The 21,429-nt window shown below is 37.2% G+C and overlaps 1 protein-coding gene across 1 annotated transcript; it reads left to right on the top strand.

Moving 5' to 3' along the window:
• The first annotated feature begins 3,445 nt into the window (after positions 1-3,445).
• LOC142224567 (uncharacterized) lies at positions 3,446-21,138 on the top strand. The gene is made up of 3 exons (XM_075294351.1): positions 3,446-8,764; positions 8,961-10,057; positions 21,090-21,138. Exons 1-3 carry the CDS (start codon positions 3,446-3,448, stop codon positions 21,136-21,138), a joined length of 6,465 nt encoding a protein of 2,154 aa, XP_075150466.1.
• Positions 21,139-21,429: the final 291 nt, after the last annotated feature.

The following is a 21,429-nucleotide window of genomic DNA, read 5'->3' as shown; positions in this document are numbered from 1 at the left end:
AGTCTGCCAATGTTTTTGGAACAATCTGGTTGGTTCAACAGAAGAAAATAATCGAGAAGGTTCAGCGGTTAAAACTAGAAGTGCGTATGTGTAATGGGTACTTTTAGTTAATGTGGTATCACAATGGACTGAATAGTCTAAGTGAGCCTGAATCTTAATCGGGCTGCCACTTTAACCTAACCTAAACCTAACCTAATCTTTTTCATCGCCCTTCAAGTCTGCAAAATTTCATCCAAATGGGTTCAAATTTAGATACCCTTTATTTATCAACCGATCTTACTCAAATTTGGCTACATGTAATATTCTATAGCACTAACTATATGTGCAAAAAATAATCGAAATCGGTTCAGACTTAGATATAGCTCCCATATATATGTACCGCCCGATTTTTCTAAATTTGGCCATAAAACCCTTACTTTTCAACCGACCTTACTCAAATTTGGCTAAATGTAATCTTCTATAGCACTAACTATATGTGCAACAAAACATCGAAATCGGTTCAGATTTACATATAGCTCCCATATATATGTATAGCCCGATTTTCCCAAATTTGGCCACAAACCCTTTATTTATCAACCGATCTTACTAAAAGTTGGCTAGATCCAGTCCTCTATAGTACTAACTATATGTGAAAATTTTCATCGAAATCGGTTCAGATGTAGATATAGCTCCCATATATGTATCGCCAGATTTTGAAAAATTCGCCCCTAATAACCTTATGTTTGACCATGCAGGCCTCATTTCTTTACTGATCTTACTCAAATCTTGCACAAGGTAACCTTTTGTGGTATTAATCAAACCCGCAAAATATTATGCAAATTGGTTCAGATTTAGATATAGCTTCCATATATACGCATCGATCGATTTTCCTAAATTTGTAGTACTCCTTTTTATTAACCAATGTTACTCAAATTTCAAATTTTGATGTACTAGCCAATCGTATTTATACGTACCTGTAGCTCTTACATAAGAATATTGCTCGATTTTTACAAATTTGGATTTATTACCAACACCAATTGAACAATTTTCTCTTTTTTAATAATGGGCTGAATATTAGTGGCATTCTAACTCCATAGGTGCAATATCAACTACAGCCAGTGTTGCTAGAAGTAGGGGAAATTCCGTATATGTAGGGGTTTTCTAATATTTAGCGTCTTGTAGGGCCACAATGTAGGGACATTTTCACTAAACACATTTTGTAATTTTTACATTTTGGTGGCTCTAGAGGAGGAAATTAGAAGCCGACAAGGCTTGATCTTTAACAATGTGTGGTAACAACAGTTACCACTCGTGCCAAAAAAATCTAACAACATTTGAAGATTACCACAAATTACCACAAATCTACTGTTTAAGTTCAAATGCCGTTTTTTTAGCTTTGTTCAGTCATATAATCATTTTCAAGTGTAATCCCTCCGTTAGGATTTGTCTATGCCTTTTTCTACCTTTCGGTACGAAAATAAGGACATTTTCTAACGTCAAATGTCATCAACCCCCGCCTTTCGGCATCCAAGCTTTTTGTCATTCTCTTTGAGACTCTCTCGCTTCTACGAAGGTAAATATTGTTTGACGAACAATAATTTATTAAATAAAGCCCATACATTTTGGTTCAAATTCTAAACCAGTGCCTTTTTATTTCTTTTCTACTTTTATGCCACGCATTCATTGGTCCTTCGAGCCGGATAATTATTGGAAAGTATTAATTCGGTGTTTTTTATTTCTTCTTCGAAGGCAAAGGCTACGCCAATCAACAACAACAACAAACGATCGACGATCACCATCCTCTACGAGGCATTTTCAATTTATTGCACATAAATATAATTATATTATCAACAACCAAGGTATGTACTTTCAGTGATAATTAAAAAGTGAGCATATCCTTCGCTGTGAATATAAATAAAAACAGAAATAAACACTCGCCTACGGTCGCTTTACAACTCGTATTTTATATCGGTTGTACATTAAATCTCTACGAGAAAAAAATTAAATTATCCGTCGGTCTTTAATACCCGGTTACATTCTCATTAAAGTGTTGAAAAGTGCGTTTAATTCCACTTTGTTTTCATCCAAATATTCAACGTCAAAGTTGCATTTAATTTTCGCTGTATTTTGTCATTTGTTTGCGTATACATTGTTGTGTTTTTCTTTTGGTTTTTTGATCTTCGATCTGCATAGAAAAAACAAAAACAATTGCATTGGTTGTAAGCATTGGTTTGCCAATAGGCATCAATAGTAAAGTGTTATACAGTTGCCGTTCAACTTGCTATACACACGTACGCACACAGGTGTTACATCCAACATACGTTCGAACTGCATACACGTTGGTTTATTAGCGTGGGTCGCTTACGGCGCGAAATTATAAAAATAATTTTTTGCAGGTTCAATTGAGAAAAGTATTTATTGTTGATTCCTACGGATATCGGTCGTTTACTATTATCGTTCGTGTTACGTGGTAGTGTACCCTACGGTCGGTCGATACAAACAATAAAATAACAGTATTTATTATATATTATATTATCGTAATACTGACATATTTGAGTTTCCACGAAACTTTTTTATTTATATATTATTGTTGTTGTTGGACCTTACTGTTTCGTAGTGTGCATCTTACAGTCCGTGCACCCTACAATCGGTCAAGTTGACATTTTACAATTTATAGTTCACGACTTTTCATTGTCTTGTAATTTTTCCATTTGGCAAGTGATATTCACGATACACTTGCACAAATTTTGTGTATCTACGTACACTGGGAGAAATTTTGGATAATATATACACTGAGAGAAACTCTCTCGTAATATATAAAGTTTTCAATTTTTTCGATAATTCGCCACGCAAAAATTATTCTTTGTATTCTACGATACACTGAAAATATTTTTTGTATTCACGATACACTTGCAAAAATCTTTTGGAACACAGGGTACACTGGGAAAATATTGTAATATTTTCCAAATAAAGATTTTGCATATATTTCGCCACGCGAAAAAGGGTTTCTTGTATTTACGATACACTGGAAGAAACTTTACGTGTTTTCATACACTTGGAGAAATTTTTCGCCAATTTTTACAAAAAGTTAAAATACTTATAATTTACCTTGCAGAGCTAATTTTAGCTGGTATTTCCAATACACTGTGAGGAAATTGGTGTATCGACGATACACTGTAAAAAATTGGTTGTACTCCGTACACTGTGAGAAATTTTCTGATCTCATTTTTTGTGTTGTTGTGGTAATCACGTTACCTTACTCACATTTTTAGTACTTTCGGTACACTGCGAAAAATATTGTGTGTTGACGATACAACTTTCGCATACACTGAGAGGAATAACTGCGTTTTCATTTGTTCGACGACAAATCGAAGTAGCTTTTTGGATCGATTTATACTCTTTCCGATAGTTTTGGACATCACGTGTCAATTTTTTCGCCCTTTAATTTTGACAGTACTTGGTCATAATGACTACTACACCACTGACTGCTTTCACAAGAGCAACTGACGCAGTAGTCCGATTTGAAACGAAGTTTCACAGTTTGCGAGACGATGATTTAACCGCCTATAGACTAGAATGTCATGGTTCCGAGGCTAAGTCTTTGTGGGAAAAAGTTAAGAGCTTATTCGACGAATGTCTTGACTTTGTGTCCACACAGAGCAACGCAACCGAGGCAGTCGCCGCTGCTGACAGCAAATATGACGTGGCTTATAATTGTTATCTGAATGTCATGGAGTCGATTCAACGTAAATTGGAGGAACTACGTGCACCATCTAAGCATTCTGCTAAATCGTCTCGGTTGGAGGACCAAACATTACTTTTGAATGTTTCTCATAGGTCCGATGACTCACACAGTTCTTCCGTTAGCTCTAGGGGAGACAATAGTTCCTCCCACAGTCTCAATCTGCCGCCTTGTGATATAGATGTTTTTGACGGCGATTTTCTCAATTGGCCGACATTTAGAGATTTCTTCACAGCGGTATACATTAACAATAGCCGACTTAGCGATATTGAAAAATTGTGTCATTTACTCAAGAAAACCAGTGGTGAAGCTCGCGATGTGGTTTCGAAATTTCCGCTCACGCATAGAAGCTTCGCTCTTGCGTGGAAGGCGCTAAAGGGTACTTATGATAATACCCGCCTCTTGGTGAACCACCAACTCAAATTATTATTTGATTTGCCAGTCTTGGAGTCTGAGACCAGTTCAGGACTGAAGAAACTACAACGTGGTATCTCGACATGCATTTCGACAATGTCCATCTACGATGTGGCTACTGACGACTGGGATCCCATCCTCGTCTTTTTATGCCTTCAGAGGTTGCCGAAATGTACTGTAACACTTTGGGAACAGAGTATTAAGGACAAGTCTGCTTTGTCTTCTTGGTCAGATCTGGACTTCTTCCTCACGGAAAGAATCCAGACATTGACATGTCTTCGCGATATCCGCGGCATTGACGCCAGGCCTCCGGCCAACAAAAGGATTCGCTCGCATTTCACGAATGCGAAAACGACTCGTTCCCCAACAAGTACGCCTCCTTCCTCCCAATCCTCTCCTGACAGATTATGCGTTCTCTGTCGACGACAGCATCACCTCAGAACGTGTTCTAGGTTTCATAATCTTTCAGTTCTTGAGAGGATGAATATTATTAAGCGCCATCAGTGCTGCATGAATTGTCTGTCCCGCAGACATATTGCAGCTAATTGCCCTAGCGCATATGATTGCGGTAAATGTGGTAGAAGACACCACACTCTTTTGCATAGAGAAACATCGACTGGTCCCGGGACTGCTCCTATCGTTCCCGCACCAGTTTCACGGGATCCCGTACCGGTGTCAGTGGATGCCAATGAACCTTCTACATCGACAGGCATTGTGTCAGGGACGTCGAGTAGACAGGTATTCCACATTTCAAGTAGTGGAAATGTATTATTGGGAACTGCAATGGTGAATATCGTTCACCAGGGTATGACGTACCCTGCTAGGGCCCTAATAGATCCAGCTTCGGAATCCTCCTTCATTACGGAGGGGCTTCGAAACCGGCTGGGACTTAATACGTCTTCGACTTCGGCTAGAGTATCTGGTGTGAATCACACAGTTTCGATCACGTCGAGAAAACTTTGTTCGCTTTTTATTGGTACGCCACTGGATGTGTCGCTCCTACTGGAGTCTGCGGCATTGGTTCTTCCGAGCATTTCCGGCAATCTGCCATCATTTGCTGTAGATCGTGATATTGTGTCTAGTATGCCAAATCTACGTTTGGCTGACCCCAATTTATTTGTTTGTCGTCCTGTTGACCTGCTTTTGGGCGCGGATCTTTATCCGAAAATTGTGTTGGAGGGTACGCGAACGAATATTTTGGGATCATTACTAGCACAAAACACAGTCTTCGGTTGGGTGCTAACAGGTCCCATCCCTTATCCGACTATTTCAGTCTTCACGACTGCAGTGGACCTCCACGAGGAAAACGGTCTTGACGAGACACTTCTCCGATTTTGGGAACTTGAGGAGATTCCCCGACGCCCTCTCTTATCTGCATCAGATAAGTTTTGCGAGGACAATTACAAGAGAACGACTAGACGGGATTCTGAGGGAAGATACATTGTTACACTTCCGCTCAAAACTGATTTCTGTGGACAAATCGATTTAGGAAATTCAAGGACGGGTTGCTTAAGGCAATTTCTTCGAAATGAGGCATCCCTCTTGCGAAAACCACAAATTAAGACTGTATATGACGACGTCATACGAGAATATTTACATTTGGGTCATATGAGGCCAGTTTCGGCTACGCCAACAGACGCCCCAGTTTGTTATCTACCTCATCACCCCGTGATTAACCCCGACAAAAGGACGACTAAGCTTCGAGTGGTTTTCAACGCCTCGAATAAGACGTCTACCGGCAATAGCCTGAATGACATTTTACATGTCGGTCCGACTCTACAAACTGACTTGGTCCTCCTCATTTTGAGATGGAGGTTGTACAAATTCGTGTACAATTGCGACATCACACAGATGTATCGCCAAATCCGAGTTGACCCGTCTCAGACCTGTCTGCAGAGAATACTATTTCGGGATTCTCCGCAAAACATTATCCAGGACTATGAGTTACAAACTGTAACGTTTGGAGTAAATTGTGCTCCATTTCTAGCCATACGGACACTGTTGCAATTGGCGGACGACACGGAGAATGACTTTCCTCTTGCTGCGCACATCCTACGGAGGTGCATGTACGTTGACGACGTATTGACGGGCTACCATGATTTGCATACTGCGATTAGGTCTAGGGATCAGCTAATTGCCGCTCTATCTTCTGCCAAGTTTGAGCTGCGAAAGTGGACTGCGAATGATCGTACCATTCTCGAGGGTCTCCCTACGGGCCATTTGATTGATGCTGAGCTTCTCACGTTTGTAGAAGCTAGCAGTTCTAAGCCTCTTGGTATAAGATGGAACGCCCAGCTGGACGTATTCTACTTTGACATGAGTCCGCTCTCGGACAAGTCTCGGTTTACGAAACGCGATACTTTATCTGCCATTGCGAAACTGTTTGATCCACTAGGTTGGTTAGGCCCTATCATAGTTACTGCCAAGGTGATAATGCAGCAGATCTGGTCTGACAAGATTGGTTGGGATGATGCGCTTCTGTCTACGACAGAACGGGAATGGCGAAGGTTTGTCGAATGTTACCGCGACGTTAATTCGATTCAAATACCGCGTTGGGTTAACTATTCGCCTGATTGTGGCGCAGAATTGCATGTTTTTGCTGATGCCTCAGAGAAGGCATACGCGGGGGTGGTATACATTCGTATTTTGACTCCGAATGGTGATATATGCACTCATCTGCTTTCTTGTAAGACCAGAGTCGCACCGCTTAAGTCTGTGTCTCTGCCCCGATTGGAGTTGTGTGGAGCAGTTTTGGCCTCCGAATTGCTAAAGAGTATCCTCGACGAGATTGATATACAACTACAGGGAATATTTTGTTGGACGGATTCGACGATCGTCCTTTCCTGGCTCGGCAAACCTCCATCTACGTGGACTACGTTTGTTGCCAATCGTGTCAGCAAGATTCAGGATATTACAGGTGGTGAGAATTGGCGTCATGTACGCTCTGAGGAAAATCCCGCTGACTTGGGTAGCCGGGGGGTTACCCCCTCGGAGTTGGCTGGATCCCGACTTTGGTGGCATGGGCCACACTGGCTACGCCAGCATCGGTCTCAGTGGGATATTCGGGACTCCGTCCCCCTTGATACAGATGTTGAGTTGCGCGCTGTCAAGGTTCATACCACATTTTTTTCGAATTATGAGGATGTGTTAGAGAGATTTTCGTCCTTGGACAGGGCTTTACGAGTTCTGTCTTATGTCTTTCGATTTTTACATAGGGCCCATCCTGCCCATAGGGGTCACCACGTTTATCACAGCACGGCTTTGACGAGCTTGGAGCTTAAAAACGTGAGACGACGTCTGGCTATACTGGCTCAAAAGGCTTATTATGCTGAGGAATACGCTTCCTTGTTACGCAAGGAACCTATTGGTCCGAAAAGTTCTTTGTTGCCACTTAATCCATTCTTGGATGAATCAGGCGTGCTTAGGCTCAACGGGCGCTTGGCACGTTCCCCTACACTGGCATATTCAGAGCGTCATCCGATTATTGTACCCTACAATAGTCGGTTTGCTGCTCTTTTGGCCAGGTACGTCCATTTGATATCCATACATGGGGGGAATCAATTGATGCTACGCATTTTGAGGATTGAGTACTGGGTTCCTCGCCTGACTTCTTTGATACGAAAGACCATAAATGGTTGTAAGCGCTGTCTTTTGGACAGGAAGCGGTCTTGCTCCCAGATTATGGCCGCGCTTCCACCAGAGCGTACTACACTTTCTAGACCTTTTGCCACTACTGGTGTGGACTTCGCGGGCCCATTTGAGGTCAAATCCTTTACAGGTCGCGCTTGTAAGGTAACCAAAGGTTATGTTTGCGTATTTGTCTGCTTTTCTACGAAAGCAATTCATTTAGAGGCTACATCTGATTTGTCGACGACATCCTTTTTGGCGGCTTTTTATCGATTTGTCTCCCGCCGTGGTTGTCCCGGAACAATGTTTTCCGACAACGGCACCAACTTCGTTGGAGCATCTAGGGAAATTGAGCGGGATTTCAAGGTTGTGCTGCGCGAGAGCCGCGATAAGTTGTGCTCCGCACATTTGTATCAACAGTTGTCTTGGCAATTCATTCCGGCGGGAGCTCCACATATGGGCGGTCTCTGGGAGGCCGCAGTAAAGAGCTTTAAGCTTCATTTTCGAAAGCACGCCAATGGCTTCAAATACACGTTTGAAGAACTTTCTACCATTCTGGCTAGAATTGAGGCCTGCCTTAATTCTCGTCCACTTTGTCCGGTGAATGATAGTCCGCATGATATAGTGGCTCTCACGCCAGGTCATTTCTTGGTTGGATCGTCGATCCTCGCTCCTCCGGAGCCCGTTATTGATGAATCGCCTTTGCATATTGTTAACAGATACAGAAAGATGAAAGCTCTAACTCAACAGTTCTGTTTACGGTGGAAAGACGAGTATCTGAAGAGCTTGCATAAACGCTACAAATGGCAATTTCCTCAACGGGATATGCAGAAGGACGATTTAGTTGTCATTCGACATGAGCAATTACCCCCCACTTCGTGGAAGTTAGGTCGTATTGTTGATATCCATCCGGGTACTGACGGTCGAGTCCGCGTCGCGGATGTTAAAACCGAAAATGGCGTCATACGGCGTCCCGTAGTTAAACTTGTGCCTCTTACGGAGGTAAAATAAGTTCATTTTGCGTTGTACTCGCGTCCTCACTGGATTTTGCTTGCGTGAAAATCTTAGGTTTGATGGCCGCGTTTCGAATCGCTATAGGACGGAAAGTTGTAAGGCGACCTACGGTTTCTTGTCATTCTGACCATTTTGTTAATTTGATTTTCCGTTCCGTCATCGAAATCTTTCTATATTTTCATAGATGGAAAACATAGCAAAGATGGCCGCTACCCTTCCTGATTTTGAGGACGACGTCCCCATGTCTGATGAGGAACGGGAAATCGATCCAACCATCGCACCTCTGGCCGATGTATCCACCATCAGCACGACTGCTGATCCTGCCACTCTGGCCGACCTTTCCACCAATAAAAATCCGTTGACGACGGCTCCTGGAGTTCCTCCAGGAGAATTATCTGTGGCTTCGCCACCCCTTTCGGCACCAGTTCGAAAGAACCAGGGTTCGAATATTCAACGTGGCAGAAGAGAATGTGTCATATGCAAGGCAAAGCATCACTTACGTGATTGCAAAGAGTTCAGGGCGATGCGCATTGAACGAAGGCTGCGTACCGTAGCGCTTCATAAATGTTGTGGTAATTGCCTTGACGCCACACACTTTGTTCGTGACTGTCCCAGTCCACACAGGTGTAAGCACTGTAACGGTGACCATCACACCATGCTGCATAATCATGCAAAGAATAGCGCTGATCGGTCCCGCCCTGCTACAAAGTCTGCTCCCAGACAAAAATCCGGAGTTCCTCCAAAACCTGGTAGATCCTCTACTCGTCCGCATATTACGTCTGACCCGTCTGTCCGATCTTATCAGCCGTCCACTTCATCAGCTCCCCGACACGTAATTGCGATTCAGCCCGTTGCTACGCTCGGGCCGACAATGGTCATTCAGCTAGAGTTGAATGATCGGCGAGTTCCTGTCCGGGCGCTTTTGGACCCTTGCGCAGGTCTTAGTTTAATTTGTCGGTCATTGGCCGAGGAACTTCGGCTAAGTCTGGTAGCAGTGGGTTCAGAAGTGTTCTGTCAGGTCTCAGTCGCATCATCACATGACCCATCGCAACGATTAGGGGTATCGGCAAGAATTGTGGATTTGACCCACATAACTTCTCCTTCGGAGTCCGTGAATCCTGCCCTAAAGGATCACTTTGCCGGGCTACAGTTAGCTGACCCGCATTTTTATCAAGCTTCACATGTAGCGATTGTCCTTGGTCCAGAGGTCTACCACAAAATAATGAGGCCACAAACATATTCTAGCCCGGGTTTCCCATGGGCCCAACTCACAATGTTTGGGTGGGTTATTTCGGGTCCATGCAACATATAATTGGGTGTAAGACAATCTTCCATTGTCTTCCGACTTAACGAGTCCTCGACACCCGGCTCTACCGAGTCAAATTTATTTAAAATTTTGATGACAACGATCGGGCTTAACGAGTCCATTTACGATCGCGTGCTTGACGAGCACATTTGCAAATATGAATTTGTGTTTTGGAAAAAAAATGAACGAATTGGAAACCATAACAAGAGAAAAAAAGAATTGAACTAAAATAAAATGCTCTTTTTTTTGTAAACTGAAATGTACATCCTGTATACTTTCATTATGTAACATGTAAATATTATTTAACTTATTTTTAAATTTTGCAACATGGCTGGATGTTGCAAGGCGGGCGGCAATGTTTAAGTTCAAATGCCGTTTTTTTTAGCTTTGTTCAGTCATATAATCATTTTCAAGTGTAATCCCTCCGTTAGGATTTGTCTATGCCTTTTTCTACCTTTCGGTACGAAAATAAGGACATTTTCTAACGTCAAATGTCATCAACCCCCGCCTTTCGGCATCCAAGCTTTTTGTCATTCTCTTTGAGACTCTCTCGCTTCTACGAAGGTAAATATTGTTTGACGAACAATAATTTATTAAATAAAGCCCATACATTTTGGTTCAAATTCTAAACCAGTGCCTTTTTATTTCTTTTCTACTTTTATGCCACGCATTCATCTACCAAACAAATATTTCTATAGAAAATTTTGGAAAACTTTATTCCTGTAGACAATTTTGTCAATATTTTATTTCTATAGAAAATTTTGTCAAAATTGTATTTCTATAGCAATTTTTTTCAAAATATATATATTTCTATAAAAATTTTTCTCAAAATTTTATTTCTATGGAATTTTTTCTCAAAATTTTATTTCTATAGAATTTATTGTCAAAATTTTATTTCTACAGAAAAATTTCTCACAAAAATTTGTTTATAGAAACTTTTTCCAAAATTTTGTAGAGGTTGAACAAAAAAAAAACACTATTTTGGGTAGAATTCTACCAACTGTGGCAACCGTTGTGGTAATACAAATTTATATTCTAAGTTATATACGTTACATATTCATGTTTTAAGATAATAAAGTACTTACAACCATTTTTGTTTTGTAAAATTTGTTTAAATTTTTTTAATGGTTTTAAGCTGAGATCAAAAACAACAATAACGATTGAAGGGAAACCAACAATAGCAAACAAAACGAATGAAGATAGAGGAAGCACGCTCAAAAACAAACCCAGCCAACTACATTCAAATCGATGATTTGAGTTTGGCAACGAAAAAGAGATATGCTTGCAAATTTGTTTAGGCAGTAGCCAACTATCAAACCCTTTTTTCGGAAGGTTCAAGTGTAGTTCACTTTGGGTTGAGTGAATTACCCGAAGTTATTCTGATAATTGGTTGATAGTTTTGCTGCAAGTGGAGGATGCTGATGAGGAATGTGGTAATTCCGAAACAACTGTACATCCAACCATCTTGCAGTCTATAGGGCTTTGCTCAAATAAATTTGACAAGTATACTTTTCCTCTCTTGGTTGAGCTACACTTGTAGTTTAGTCAATGGATGGTTTTAAGCTGAGATCAAAAACAACAATAACGATTGAAGAGAACCCAACAAAAAAAACGAGTTTTTTTTAAATATTGTCACCAAATATCATCGAAAAAACTAATTCCATAATTTATAAAAATATTGGACAAAATAGTCCTCTCCAACTAAATACAAACAAAGTTTTGACAAACTTTCCTATAGAAATAAAATTTTGACAAAATTTCTTATAGAAATAAAATCTTAACAAAATTTTCTATAGAAATAAAATTTTGACAAAATTTTCTATAAAAATAAAACTTTGACAACGTTTTCTATAGAAATAAAACTTTGACATTTTGTAAGGTTTTTTGCGCTTTTTCCTTCGATCGTTTATTCATTTATAAACTATAGATTGTAATATCAAACTCTTTTGTAAATATTCAAGTTGCAAAATCACTAAGACTAATCTTTTTAAATTTGTATATATCCTAGTATTCTATTGTACACAGTAAATATATCAAAATAAATATATCAATAAATATATCAAAAAAGAAAAATAATTTTAACAAATTTTTTATAGAAACAAATTTTGAAACATTTTATATAGAAATAAAATTTTGACAAAATTTTCAAAGAAAAAAAAATGATGACAAAATTTTCTATAGAAGTAACATTTTGACAAAATTTTGACATTTTCTATAGAAATAAAATGTTATATAGAAATAAAATGTTGATAAAATCGTATATATGTGTTCTTTATTTACTTATCGTGAATACCAAATAAGAGTGAAGCGCTATAATTAAATGTTCAGATTTCTGAACATAGGGCGATTACAAAGTATATTATTTTGTTCTGTCGTAGGCTATGTGTTTTATTTGGCTTCACGACATATGTTGGCTTTCGCACTCGCGTCTTACCGACCACATCCAGGTTGTTCTTGGTATTCCCGGTTTTCTGTGTCCTTGCGGGTTCCACTGTACACCGCATTAACAAAACAGGAAGTGCTTTCCACTCTTTGCACAAAGTTTGCGGAACAATAGGATTAGCAGGAAAACCAAACTCGGAATTTTCGACTGTACTGTCAAATGAGTCCTATTATATGGTTCAACCACATGGGGATTAACCCAAACAAATTTAAATAAACTACAAACTTTTGTAAACAGGTACCTGCGTAGAATATTATATATTAACTGACTAAACACAATTAGCAACACCAATCTTTATAAAGTAACCAACAGCAACAAAGTTGAATACGACATTAAAAATCGCAAATGGAATTGGATCGGGCACATACTCAGAAGAAACTACGACCATATCACTAAGTCTGCTTTACAGTGGAACCCGCAAGGACACAGAAAACCGGGAAGATCAAGAAAAACCGACAAAATCTTCTATAGAACAAAAATTTTTACAAAATTTTCTATAGAAAAAAATTTGCCAAATATGGAATTTTCATGAAAGCCGACATTCGGTGAAAAAAGACAAATCCAGGTAACGACAAAGTCTCCGAAAATACAACGTTAAGCAACCATAGTTGCCACAGTTGGCAGAATACTATCAAAAATGGTAAATTTTTTACTGTTTGGTAGATTGGTAGAATTCTTGGTTTCTTGGTGGATTTTGAAAAATATTCCTCTCCAGATAAGGTGTACTTCATAAATAGATATAAAATTTTGATAAAATTTTCTATAGAAATAAAAAAAAATCAAAAAATTGTGTAGATTTTTTTTTGGCTCGAGTGACAACCTTGTAAGCAACCCGTTATGGAGGGGAAAGCCTTATGGTATAGGGTTGGTGGCAAACTTGGCCGTTGGTTAATGACAAGGAATCATGAAAAAAGTATAGTATATTTTGCAATCAAATTTGCCTAAGTTTTGTGGAGTTTTGTTTCTACCTTGAGAAGCAAGTTGTTTTTTAACAAGACAGCAAACCAGAGAGTACTTACAAAATACTGAAGAAATGGCTGTCGTACCCAAATCGTCACCACAAAGCTGCGATCTCAATCCCATTGAGAATTTTTGGTGTTGGTTAAAAGGCACTTGAGATTTAGATTAGATATTTATATTATTTTCTGATACAAAATGAGTTAGTCTGAATTTAAGAAACGTTCAACGAAATGCAGGAATCTATTAACATCATCCCCACTGCTAGCTTATACAATAGCCCATCTTTTTTGTTTTTTTTTTAAATTTTTTTCTATGTAATATACGAAACAAAATGTATGTCACAATTATTGACATTTAGCTACTGTTACACCAATTTTTGAATAAAGAAACTTTAACTTTGTTGAGCGTTTATTGTTATCGTTTCATGCTTGAGGCATGTATGGCCAATACAATAGCAACATTAACATTAATGGGGTCATTTAATGTAAATCACGCTATTAAAATCAATTAAATATTTCCAAACCATTAATTCATTACACATATAATTTGTTAAGAGACAAATTGTTGCTATAGACATTCTTTTCAATAACAAACAATAAATGTACGAGAATAAAATAAAAGCTGACCACACAATTCAATTAGGTTCATCTGTATTAAAAAAAAAAAAAACAAAAACAAGCAATATATTCAAATCATGGCAAAAGAAACATTTATCATTATAAATGTAAAGGTCGAGTTTGAAATATATCAAAATGTGAATGAAAAAAATATAATTTTTTATGATATGGAAAATCAAAAAAATAGCGTAGCAAATTATGCGAAAGCATTCAGAAGACTGAACTATTTTTTTATTTTTTTTTTTATGGAAATAATATTGCAAAGATTCTCTATGACTTCTGCAGAGCTGATTTAGATCCTCTCCCTTCATGAGTATAACAACATCATCAAGGTTCAAATAAACCATCAATCAGGACTAAGGCTATGGAGTCATAGTCGCATTCAGAAGATTTTGCTGATGTCTGGATCGTAAATATTTTGCTCGAATCCAGCTCCGGACAAACCTAAATTTTAACAAGTAAGCAAAGTCTAACGTCGGGTGGGACCCACTATAACATACCCTGCACCACTTTGTAGATCTACAATTTCGATACTCAAATCCTTTAAATTTGTTGGCTGCACTATATAAAGGTGATCCAATACATATAGTTAAATCTGACCCTAAAATTTTGTTAGATTTCTACAAAATCTCTAGACTCAAAATTTAAAATGGCTAACGCCCTGGGGTAGAACACAATGTTAATAAACAAGTATGAGAAATATTTAAATCTAAAGCAATTTTTATGCAACTTCGAAAAAGTGCATTTATGATTTAAAGGTCGATGTAAATGTATTAGAGTTATAGGAAAATTTTAGTAATTTTTACAAGTTTTCGGCTTTGCAGTATCGATTTTACAAAGAAAATATGGGTATTTTGGCCATTTTTGCCCAAATCGGAAAAACATATTTATGGGAGGTTTATCTAAATCTTAACCGATTTCAACCAAATTTGGATGAATAGTCATAATTTTAATTCTACCCCACGAGAAAACTTTTACGTAAATCGGAGTAATGCTATGATCTCTATGTTCATATGAGTGTATATCGGGCGAAAGATATACAGTGGCTATATCTAAATCTAAGCCGATTTCAATTAAATTTGCCAAGCATAGTAAGAACGTTATTTTTATTTTTTTTTATTGTGCAAAATTCCACGTAAATCGGAGTGAAACTGTGGCCTCTGTGGTATATGAGTGTAAATCAGGGCTGTGAAGTTGAGCCAATTTTGCTCGACTCCGACTCCAGCATTTTTAATCAAAATCAACACCGACACACTGGTAGAAAAAGTTTCGTTAATACGATGAATTTCTACGTTGTATTAACGAAATTCTTCATTAAAAGTCAGCCAACGTAGCATTTCGTTATAACAACGTAATTTTACGTTATATTTACGAAACCCTTTATGGAGTACATTTCGTAGTATTAACGAATAATTACGTTGCTATTACGTAGCCTTTTCGTTGTATTAACGAATATTATTCGTTGTATGAATGAAATTTATTCATTGTATGGATGCAGCTTATACGTTGTATGAACAAAAATCATTCATTGTATGAACCCAGTTTTTTCATTGTATGAATGAAAGGCGAACGTTGTATAAATGAACACAAACGTTATATTAATGAAACCCAACCAATTATTGCATTTGAATGTAGTGCATTATTTTTTGTTAAGATCTTTGAAATAGGATTTATACACTCGTACAGTAGGAAATAATATTTATTGATAAATTAAGTAATTTAATAATCATATAGTATGACTTTCACTTAAGAAAAATTTCTAAGACCAAAAAATGATAATCGTATCGCCGTGTCCATTTATCCAATTTAATTTTGCAACCAAGGTTCGTTGCGGTAATTGTTCCGCCTTCTTCATCTGAAAGTTCACTTCCCTGTGGCATTTTCACTAAAGATTAAAAATTTACACTAAATTTCTTGCGAATATACAAAAAACACCAGTTTAACTCACTCACCATCTATATTTATTATTCACAACGAAACTGTAATGAGCCTGTGCACTCTTCAGCGAAAAGTACGTAAATGTTGTTAAGGTTTGCCCATCAGACAAGTTTTCTGTTGAACTTTTTACCGTTTGTTTTTCAAGACGCACACGCAAACATGTGCTTATTGCCATGCTTAGATGTGTATGTACAAATTACATAGACGCTACAGACGTATTAGAGAGAGAGTATGGAGAGGCGTTTTAGAGCGAGAGTACGGAGAGGCAGAAATACTCAAACTCCCATTCGTATTATTAATGAACATATTTCTTTAATATGACGAAATATAACAATTTAAAATGTATTTTTTAACGATCCATATCATTATATTAACGATCGCTTTCGTTGTATAAATGAAATTTTCAATTCCAGTTTCGAAGTATATAAAACGACTGTTTTAAGGGCTAAAAGTTTCCAAAGGCTACTCTCTATGTGCAAATGATTTTAACAATTTCATCTTGGAAAATTTTTTTTATTCTAATTCTTGAAAAAATAACAAAGTTAATATTCGTAATATTAACGAAACGTGTTTCATTAATATAACGAAAAACCAAAACACAAAATTGTCGTTTAACGATTGATTTCGTTGTATTAACGATCACTTTCGTTCTTATAACGAAAAATTTCGTAATATTAACGAAAAATAATCAACGAAGCCCGTTCGTTAATAGTACGAACCATTTTTCTACCAGTGCACAGCAGTCGACTCCATGTAATAAAACTAAATCCCATTTTAATAATACTCATTTCTAATCCAAAGGTGTACCCTCCATCAAAAATAAACCGACACAAATTATCTTATGTATTTATGTGTGTAAAAGGAGCCATACATTTTACATTTGACGCCAATCGCATGCCGACAACCTTAGAATTTTAGATGTCTAAAATAAATTTTGGCTTCTATTGTCAATAAATTAAATTATGACATAAATCTACATATGATGAGATACCAACAATCTTCAGTTTATACATATATTTATAAAAACACAAAATTTTTAACAAAATAATCCAGCTTCAAGAAGTATAAGAAGTAAAATCCTGGTATCGTGCTATAATGGTGTTATAAAAAAAAAAAAAGGAAAATCTAAAGTCGGGCTGGGTCGACAATATTATACCCTGCACCACTTTGTAGATCTACGTTTTCGATACCATATCAACTCAATTTTATTGGTTGCTATATAAGCTTTTTTCCCCCCCGTATACATATATTAAAAGCTCAATCGATTTGGACAACATTTTTTAGACTTTGACAAAATCTCTAGAGTTAAAATCTAAATAGGCTAATTAATGTCTTAGATCGGAGCTCAATCATGGTTGCCACAGTTGGTAGATTGGGAGAATTCTTGGTATTTTGGTAGATTTTGCAAACTATTCCTCCCCATATTTAAGAACATTAAGGAAAACATGTTTATGGGAACACACTTTGAACAGAAATGTCTAATATTAGGTGCTGTATTTGATTCTACACCTACAGAGTTAGTATGCCACTAATATTGAGCCCATTAATAAAAAAGAGAAAATCGCTCAATTAGTGTGGGTAACACATCCAAATTTGTAAAACTTGGGAAATATATTTATGTAAGAGCTACATGTAAGTCTAAATACGATCAGCTAGTACATCACCATTCTAGATGTACAAAATTCAAAATCCTTTGAATTGTAAATGTGTCGAATTTTAAATGATTTTACCTTGTTGGTGCACATAAGGGAATACAACACAAAGATTTTTTAAGTTATTGAGAATATAGAAAAAATATAAAAACTTTGTCAAAATTTTATTTCTACAGAAAACTTTGTCAAAAGTTTATTTCTTCAGAAAATTTTGTCAAAATTTTATTTCTACAGAAAATTTTGTCAAACATTTTATTTCTTTAGAATTTTTTTTTTTTTTTTTTAATTTATATACCCCCACTATAGGATGGGGGTATATTAACTTTGTCATTCCATTTGTAACACATCGAAATACTTCTCTAAGACCCCATAATGTATATATAGGGTGATTTGTTAAGAGCTTGATAACTTTTTTTTTAAAAAAACGCATAAAATTTGCAAAATCTCATCGGTTCTTTATTTGAAACGTTAGATTGGTCCATGACATTTACTTTTTGAAGATAATTTCATTTAAATGTTGACCGCGGCTGCGTCTTAGGTGGTCCATTCGGAAAGTCCAATTTTGGGCAACTTTTTCGAGCATTTCGGCCGGAATAGCCCGAATTTCTTCGGAAATGTTGTCTTCCAAAGCTGGAATAGTTGCTGGCTTATTTCTGTAGACTTTAGACTTGACGTAGCCCCACAAAAAATAGTCTAAAGGCGTCAAATCGCATGATCTTGGTGGCCAACTTACCGGTCCATTTCTTGAGATGAATTGTTCTCCGAAGTTTTCCCTCAAAATGGCCATAGAATCGCGAGCTGTGTGGCATGTAGCGCCATATTGTTGAAACCACATGTCAACCAAGTTCAGTTCTTCCATTTTTGGCAACAAAAAGTTTGTTAGCATCGAACGATAGCGATCGCCATTCACCGTAACGTTGCGTCCAACAGCATCTTTGAAAAAATACGGTCCAATGATTCCACCAGCGTACAAACCACACCAAACAGTGCATTTTTCGGGATGCATGGGCAGTTCTTGAACGGCTTCTGGTTGCTCTTCACTCCAAATGCGGCAATTTTGCTTATTTACGTAGCCATTCAACCAGAAATGAGCCTCATCGCTGAACAAAATTTGTCGATAAAAAAGCGGATTTTCTGCCAACTTTTCTAGGGCCCATTCACTGAAAATTCGACGTTGTGGCTCGTTAGTAAGTCTATTCATGATGAAATGTCAAAGCATACTGAGCATCTTTCTCTTTGACACCATGTCTGAAATCCCACGTGATCTGTCAAATACTAATGCATGAAAATCCTAACCTCAAAAGAATCACCCTTTATATACTGGGTCGTGGTGAAATTCTGAGTCGATGTAAGCAAGTCCGTCAAGCTAACTTCCGAACGAAATAAGCTAATGACTTGAAACTTGGCACAAGTAGTTGTTATTGATGTAGGTCGAATGGTATTGCAAATTGGCCATATCGGTCCACTTTTACGTATAGCCCCCATATAAGCGGACCCCCAAATTTGGCTTGCGATTGCTCTAAGAGAAGCAAATTTATCCGATTCGGCTGAAATTTGGTACATGGTGTTAGTATATGGCCTCTAACAACCATGCAAAAATTGGTCCACATTGGGCTATATATAATTATATATAAAATAAACCGATCCCCAAATTTGACCTCCGGAGCCTCTTAGAGGAGCAAAATTCATCCGATCCGGTTGAAATTTGGTACGTGGTGTTAGTATACGGTCTCTAACAACCAGGCAAGAATTGGTCCATAATTATATATAGCCCCCATATAAATATATCCCCAGATTTGTCCTCCGGAGCCTCTTGAAGGAGCAAAATTCATCCGATCCGGTTGAAATTTGGAACATAGTCTTAGAATATGGTCTCTAACAAACACGCAATGGTCCATAATTATATATAGCCCCCATATAAACCGTTCCCCAGATTTTATCTCCGGATCCTCTTGGAGGAGCAAAATTCATCCGATCCGGTTGAAATTTGCAACGTGGTGTTAGTATAAGGCCGCTAATAACCATGCCAAAATTGGTCCATATCGGTCTATAGTTATATATAGCCGATCCCCAATCACACAAAAATTGGTCCATATCGGTTCATAATCATGGTTGCCACTCGAGCCAAAAATAATCTACCAAAATTTTATTTTTATGGAAAACATTGTCAAAATGTTATTTCTATAGAAAATTTTTTCCAAATTTTATTTCTATAGAAAATTTCTTCCAAATTTTATTTCTATAGAAAATTTCTTCCAAGTTTTATTTCTATAGAAATTTTTTTCCAAATTCTACTTCTACAGAAAATGTTGTCAAAATTTTATTTCTATAGAAACTTTAAGCTTAATTATATACACTCAAAAAAAAGTGAACTCTCTATTTCACTAAAGCCAATTTAACTTTATTTTAGTTAATGGAATTATTATGTTTGAAGAAAGATTCCCCTACTCTAATAATTTTTTGTGTACACAAATGAAGGATAAATATAAACTAAATTCGTCTCTTCCACAAAATAGTTCAATATTTCTTTAAATTTGTAAATTTTACTACAAATGCGTTCATCATGAACTTTGTATGTCACTAAACACATTCTTGCAATTTTGAACTCCAATTTTTTCCTCCAAACTACAAAATTTTCTTTAACAAGTGAAAAAACCTAATTATGTCTAAAAAATTTTCTTGAACTTGTAGAAAAATATTTACTTATTTTAATGACATCGGCGTGATGCCAGCGTTTGTTATACTGTTTAGTTAAAATTTTCTCAATATATTCAACATTTTCTAAAATTAACCGAAACGAACCGAAATCGGTCTTTGTTAGTTTAATATATACCACGTAAGGAAGTTTTAAGATACCTTGCCATCGGCAAGTGTTACCACAACCCAAGTAATTCGATTGTGGATGACAGTCTTCACTAGAAGTTTCTACGCATTTCCATGGTGGAGGGTACATAAGCTTCGGCCTGGCCCAACTTACGGCCGTATATACTTGTTTTGTCTAATATATACCACGTATGGACTACCTTACAATTTAGAAGATTTATTACTACAACCCAAGTAAATCGATTGTGGATTGCAGTCTTTAGTAGAAGTTTCTACTCAATTCATTGTGGAAGCTACGTAAGATTCGTTCTGGCCGAAATTGGGTAAGCACTGGTGATTCTATCAGTAATACCGGTAATCAAACTCTTACTACTTGTTGTATTACCTGAGACAGCCAGACACATTAATAATTCAATAGTCAGACATATTAATAATTCAATTGTAAATTCAACAATTCAGCACTTCATTTAATAAATAGAAAGGGACACAAATATCTCTAGGATTTGGAAGTTGCCGTTATTAATAAATTAAATTTTCTTGAAAATTCGCTTTTTTCTTAACATTTTTTAAATAGAATAACTTTTACAACGACTGTGGGCACCGTTAATAGTAGCAAAAAGTAATGCCATATTACATTTCAGAAATAAACTGCAACATATTAATTGATAATGCCAATAAAAAACATAATTTATAATGCAAAATTACATCATTGAACAGATCCATGCCATGGTGTAGGATATAGTGTGTTGGATTACAAAACAACAGGTTTGAGTTCGATTCCTCCTGGCGCCATAGATAGAATAAGAGAGAATTAAAACTATAAATAGATGTGACAGCAGAAACTCACTTGCACTTTCTGAGTATATTTATGGTAAAGTTATTATTTTTGGAGAGCTGGTATGCTTGCGACGAAG

This window comes from Haematobia irritans, chromosome 2, assembly GCF_050003625.1.
Source record: "Haematobia irritans isolate KBUSLIRL chromosome 2, ASM5000362v1, whole genome shotgun sequence".
Taxonomy (NCBI): Eukaryota; Metazoa; Arthropoda; class Insecta; order Diptera; family Muscidae; genus Haematobia; species Haematobia irritans.
The sequence above is the reverse complement of the archived record's forward strand: the minus strand, read 5'-3'. Positions and strand labels throughout refer to the sequence as shown.

What these genes read in the sequence shown, in the direction of transcription:
- LOC142224567 (XM_075294351.1), top strand. Translation starts at nt 3,446, where the DNA reads ATGACTACTACACCACTGACTGCTTTCACAAGAGCAACTGACGCAGTA. An exon ending in AACTTGTGCCTCTTACGGAG is followed by an intron (nt 8,765 to 8,960) that starts GTAAAATAAGTT and finishes ATATTTTCATAG; the next exon opens with ATGGAAAACATAGCAAAGAT. An exon ending in GCCCAACTCACAATGTTTGG is followed by an intron (nt 10,058 to 21,089) that starts GTGGGTTATTTC and finishes TTTTTTAAATAG; the next exon opens with AATAACTTTTACAACGACTG.